The 6,661-nt window shown below is 32.7% G+C and overlaps 1 protein-coding gene across 1 annotated transcript in view; it reads left to right on the forward strand.

Moving 5' to 3' along the window:
• Positions 1 to 774: 774 nt before the first annotated feature.
• Positions 775 to 6,661, forward strand: part of LOC118733327 (period circadian protein) — a gene marked incomplete at its 3' end in the record, with an annotated part of 20,310 nt that continues 14,423 nt past the window's right edge. The window contains 1 exon segment of the mRNA XM_036462683.1: positions 775 to 1,166. Within this exon segment, the coding sequence (XP_036318576.1) occupies positions 1,075 to 1,166 (92 nt within the window). The 5' untranslated portion in view covers positions 775 to 1,074.

Raw genomic sequence — 6,661 nt, forward strand, 5'->3', positions numbered from 1 at the left:
AGATATTGTGTAATTTTTCCGTTCACGGTTGCAGATCTACTACAGGAATTTAATTTTTACTGGGATTTTTCCTTTCATTTACTACTGAATTGAATTTCAGTAATCCGAACACTGTTGCTCGCATTGATGGACATGCCGCCGAATGCCGATAGTACGGTTAGCAAGTATGCAAAGGCAGGCAGAAGCGCCCGAATAACGTGCCGGCATGTGTGATTCGCCTTGGCGCCTGCTGTGCTGCTGACGCTGAAACGTTTGTTGCCGCCGGGTCATATCACATAGTACGGCACGTACGAAAGGTGGCGATGGCTATGGCGCTGATGGCGAAACGTGATTGTGCCATAACATATTTGCGAATAAAACAAATTTGCGCGTACAGCAGGAGCTCAGTCGTAGGAATACTGTTGCACGGCACTGTCAGCATTAAAAGGATATTCGAACGAAAACTACAATGCAAGCACAAAAAAATAATTAAAGCAAAATAATTTTAAAAATATTCAGTGATTTTTAAATAAATGCCAACAAAGTGAGGTGAATAACCAAATGTATACTTATTAACCGAATATAATTAAAAAATATTGACTTGCATTTGCAAAAAAAAATACAAGATATACAAAAGTGTATTTCGTAAAAACAATTAAAACCAGGAACCAGGCCAAAATTGATTAACAAATTCCACGGGTATCAATCGACGCGTTTTAACGCTAATAATAATAATCCGAGAGCGGAAATAAACTTTTTTAATAAATTAAAGAGTTATTTACAAAAAAAAACACACTTGCACTTTTCGCACTTCGTTTTGATGAATTTCACGCAAGTGCACTAATACCAAACTTTGTGCAAATCATTTATATAAAATGAGAATTGTTTAAGTACCACAAATACTTTTGTTTAGTGTATGACTATGAAAATTAGTCACAAAGTGCAAAAATTTGCTTAAATAAAAAGCTCATCAGTTAAAAAGCGCAGTGAAGTTCTACGCAAATACATTTTACAAATAAATTTTAATAAAAGCGCTGATAACAGTTTATAAGTATTTTTTTTTTATAAAACTGAAAACAAAAAATTTATAAAAAAATGGAAGGCGAATCAACAGAATCTACACACAACACTAAAGTTTCGGACTCTGCATATTCGAATAGTTGCAGTAATTCGCAGTCACAACGCAGGTAAGACCAAATTACTAAATTCACTTCATAAACAAGTAATTTTTAGCAAAAAAAAAACCGACTTCAACTCCCATATAAAAAAAAAATATATATATATATATCTCTTGATCCACTGATCGGATCTCAACCAGATTAGTATGGGACCACCTCTGAGACACTACCGATGCAAAAAGAATTATCGAAATCGATTGACGGGGTCCAAAGTTATGCGGTAACATACATAAAAAAAAAAAAAAAATAAATTTTCCGACGGACAGTTTATTCCTTTTTTAATTTTTCCTAATAAACAATCGTGGTACAAAGCTCAATAAAAAATATTAACAATCGATCACATTGAACATCTGGAGTTAATTTTGGCGCTTGTTCATTTCAAATAAAGCATAAAAAAAATATTCAAAATCAAATTTTTGTGTTTCAATTCGTCTTGTGCGAATATCTGCTTCATGTTATTAAGTTATTAAAACATACGTATCACTTACAAAAAAAAACGATAATTTTATAAAAAAAAAAATAAACTCAACAATGCTGTTTCTATTAAACTTGATCATGTGGTTGTTGTATTTTAGTTAATTTTTATTTTTCAAAATTTTAACTTGAAGACATGCACGTTCTTAAGTATTTGAATTATTATTTTTTATTTACAGTGGTCGTACTAAATACTCAGAATGTTTCTAAGAAATTTAATTAAAAAGATCAAAATGTTGTTGAAACTTTGTCAAAGCTAAAATGCCTCTTCCCTATTTATATTTTCGCACTCTAGCTACAGTTTATATTTTTCATATCCACGATTTCTTTGAGGGTATTAGTTTTTTTTTTATAATTTAATTAAGTATATTATTATTAATAATGTTTATGGCTCCCTTATGTTCTATGTCCTTTGTGATAACGAAAGTGTTGCCTCGTTTGTACGAAAAATGGTTTTTGGGCCAGAGTACAGGGAGAGTCTTAATAACTGAATAAAGAAAACACTGAAAATCGGGACTTAATCGGTAAAAATATGAAAAATCGGGGCACTTATACGTCCCGACTTATAAAAAATATTCAGCGGGACAATTTTCTCAAAATCGGTACTGTCCCGCCACAATCGCTACGAATGGTCACCGTATCTATAATTACATTACACCATAGAAGAGGGCTTTTAAGAAGAATTAGTTTTTGAAATGGCTTCTGTATGGCTATAGGGCGTGGCAGTAGGCCGGTTTTCGCCATCTTTTAGATTTAAAATTTTCTAGTTAAAACTAAGCTACAAATAGAATTTTGATGAAATCGGATAATATTTAATATTTCCACCCCTAGTGTGTTGGGCTTGCAGTTTGCCAATCTACGCCATTTTCCAGATATCTTCATTCATATGACACAGTTACACAGATAACAAATTATAGCGAAATCGGAGCACTCAATTAGTACTTTTTGCCAAATATTATATAGAGCTGTTCGACTAGTTTTGTTGAAAAATTGCTGAAAGAGTAAGTTTTTTATAGAACTGAACAATTTCTTTTTAATTCGAAAGGATTTTAGAAAAGGTTGTTTGTGATATTTTTTTTAACCGACTTCAAAAAGAGCAGGAGGATATCAATTCGTCGGAATATTTTTTTTATGTATGTTAGCGCATAACTTTGGACCACGTTAACCGATTTCTATAAATCTTTTTTCAAAGGAAAGGTAGTACGTACGTCCGAGGTGCTCCTATACTAATTTGGTTTAGATCTGACCATTGGATCATGAAGAAAATAACAGTAATCTTAAATTTTTATATGAGAATTGAAGTCGGTTTTGTTTTTTGCTTAACAATTACTTGTTTTAATCTCGACTTTCATCAAATGCTGATAAATATACAAGTTTTTGTTTTAATCAAACCGCGACAATCTTTTGTAAAGTCTGTTCCAAGTATTACAAAAAAAAAATATTCACTTTCGAGAAAAAAATCTCTTCCAGCCATTTTATAACAACATGAAGCGAAAACTTCCCACTGTGCGCCGTTGAAACACGCATGATAATGAAGGCACTGGGCTCAATTCCGTTTGTTTAAAATGCAGATTTATTTATGTAGACACGAAATTTCCGAAAACCGTTGACTAAATTAAACTCTTTATAGAAAGCAAATGATAAATAATAAAATAAAAATAAAACTTTTTAATATACAACGCTTTTATAAATGGACTAAAAAGTAGAAAATAATATTTCTCAGTCCCATAGAATTTGTTTTGATAATTTTTGATTTTAAAATTTTAGCAAAAGTCATTATAAACCATTTATGAGATTGAAAACGAAAAACGTGAAGCGCATGCAATACAAAGCATTAGATTTAATTGACAATAGTCAAACTACATAACATAGACCTAAAATTTCTACAGCGCAAGTACAAATTTGAGATCGATTTTAAGCGATCGTTATTCATATAACCACATACATGCATATAGTTATTACCCTTCATATCAATTCAAGTCTATTGCATGCTCTCAAATAATTGGGTATTATTACTGGGAATCTTCTGAAGAGAAACAGGGTTTTCCGGTCGAAAAATATTGGGTTTCAAGAATTCTATACCATTTAAAATACATGGAAAATTTTGAGCGCTTTGGGCGACCTCTAAATGTTTTTTTATTTCACATTTTTCGATATAGAACATCCTAGGGGGTGAGAGCATACAGTTCCGACTTTACTTATTTTGGACCACCCTAATGTGCATAGATATGAGCACCAATTAATTTCATTTAAAGAAATGGCGTGTCGTCCATTTCCGCTGTAGCGTATGTAGTGCATATTTTTAGGCGCAATATATAATTACTTGCGGCGAGGCGTCATCTACCTCTAGAGTTTTGATATGATACCAGGCGACGAGGTTGATGTCTAGACTTTTATAGGATCTTTGCAAAGCATAGGTTTTATAGTAGTGAATGGTGGCTGGACCCATAACATTGCAAGTTGATAAAAGCGTTGTAAAATATGCAACAATTTTAGTATAAATATAAAAACAATGAAAAATTCGAGGTTTCAGAGCACCGAAAGCAGGATTCCCCATTAAAGCTAGTTTTCGTTGCGCCATCCCTCACAGCCACGCGCCAATTGTTTACCACAACATGAATTTCATAGCTTGCTCACGTTGTCTACCGCGAGCTGGACGTTCGAACCGCGGTTTTGTATGGTGGTGGAAAAGTAAATGATTCAACAAGCCTCCCGCCACCTATGGTATCGAAAAAAACACCTACATGCATTCAGATATCCATGGGTAGTGGTTGTAATTCCATTATTACAGTAGTGAAAGTACAAATCGAAAAACAAAACAGAAGTGGAGGTGGAAAAATATTGACTATACTATCGATGGTTTGTGTTTTACAAAAATACTATCGATGTTTTAAGACAAAAATTTAAAAAAAAAACACCTTTAAATGAAAAAATACCTTTTTTTTATAAAAAACAAGTAAGAGCAGCGCTGTCTTCGGCTATGCCGAAGGCTTCATACCTTTCATGAATATCTGCAAATTTTACTTTGACAGATTACTGCTTTTGAATACATCTGCATACATCGATAGAGGAGTTACATACTTATATAAAAAATCGCATCTAAACAATCAGAGGTATGGAAGATATAGTTTATATGGCACCAATCTAAGTGATTTTCACTGCTATGTGATCGGTATGTAAACCGGTAACACAATTTATTGGGTTTAGTTTCCTACATAAAGGAGATATATGGCAAAAACTGGTATCTGAACAATCAGTGCTATAGGAGATAAAGCTTATACAGCATAGATTTTGATGATTTTCTCAGTAGACTTTGTATTATTATTTATAAAATATCTTACGAAATTTATCGGTTTTAGCTATTCAAATAAAGGAGTTTTACCGTAAAATCCCATATCTGAACAATCAGATGTATGGAAGATATATGTTGTAGTCATCCGATCCTTGTTATTTTCACTGTAAGTATTCTGTAAATAATGAGTGAAAGTGGTGCGAAATTTCATGTTCCTAGCTGCATAAATGGAGGAGTTATGATAAAAGACCTCATATCTGAACAATCAGTTGTATGGGGTCTGCAGGTTATAGTGACCCGACCTTTGTTATTTTCACTGTAAGTCTTCTGTTGATAACTATTGAAAACAGTGCGGAATTTCATGTTCCTAGCGATATAAATGGAGGAGTTATAACGAAAAATTTTATATCTGAACAATCAGTTGTATGGGGTCTATAGGTTATAGTGACCCGATCTTTGTAATTTTCACTGTAAGTATTCTGTTGATAATGGGTGCAAGTACTGCAAAATTTCATGTTCGTAGCTGCATAAATGGAGAAGTTACAACGAAAAATCCCATATCTGAACAATCAGTTGTATGGGAGCTATAGGTTATAGTGACCCGATCTTTGTAATTTTCACTGTAAGCATTCTGTTGATAATGGGTGCAAGTGCTGCGAAATTTCATGTTCGTAGCTGCGTAAATGGAGAAGTTATAACGAAAAATCTCATATCTGAACAATCAGTTGTATGGGAGCTATATGTTATAGTGGTCCGATTCTTCCGGTTCCGACAAATGATTAATACATTATAAAAATACACCCACCTACCAAATTTGATCCGGATATCTCGAAAACTGAGAGACTAGATTGCATACAAACAGACAGACAGACGGACAGACGGACAGACGGACAGACGGACATGGATAAATCAACTCAGCTCGACGTTCTGATCATATAAGTATACATTTTGATGGGTCTATCTCTTTTTGTTCTGGTACTTACAAACATCGGACCAAAGTTATAATACCATTTCATGCTCATGAAAGGTATAAAAATGTTTTAAACAATTAAATACTAACCGATTTTTAAATATTGCATATGCATATCAGAGGAAAGGGGGTTTATTCACCTTTATAACGATACCAACCTTTTAAAAATCGGTTAGTAATTTTTTTGTTTGAAATATTTTTTTCCTTTAAATGTGTTTTTTCTCAAATTTTTATATACGAAGTATACAAATATGCACATCAGAAGAAAGGGGATTTAATCGGCTTTACAACGATTCCAATTTTTTTGTTTAAGATTTTTTTTTTTTATAAAAAAATTTAGTTTTTCATTTAAATGTGTTTTTTCTAAAATTTTTATATACGAAGTATACAAGTATGCATATCGAAAAAAGGGGATTTAATCACCTTTACAACGGTACAAATTTTTAAAATCAGTTCAAAATTGTTTGAAATATAAGGAATTTAATTTTTCGAAGACCTGAAATTTGACCCCTTATAGCACCTGTAATATAGTTTTAGGTTTTTAGTTATTTATATGCAATAATTAAATATAATTTTTTACCAAAGGTCCTATTTCGAACTTCGAAGGCCCATATCTCGATTTCGGAGGTCAACTTCGAAAAACGGAGAAAACATTATTTTACCTATGACTCAATCTCTTAAAAAAAAGGGTTTGGTCCAATACCCAGAAAAAAAGTTGATTTTGCCGTACAGTGTTAAATATGGCCGATAGTATCGATATTTCGATAG

This window comes from Rhagoletis pomonella, unplaced genomic scaffold (genome assembly GCF_013731165.1).
Source record: "Rhagoletis pomonella isolate Grant_MI unplaced genomic scaffold, Rhpom_1.0 Rhpom_scaffold_00002, whole genome shotgun sequence".
Lineage (NCBI taxonomy): Eukaryota > Metazoa > Arthropoda > Insecta > Diptera > Tephritidae > Rhagoletis > Rhagoletis pomonella.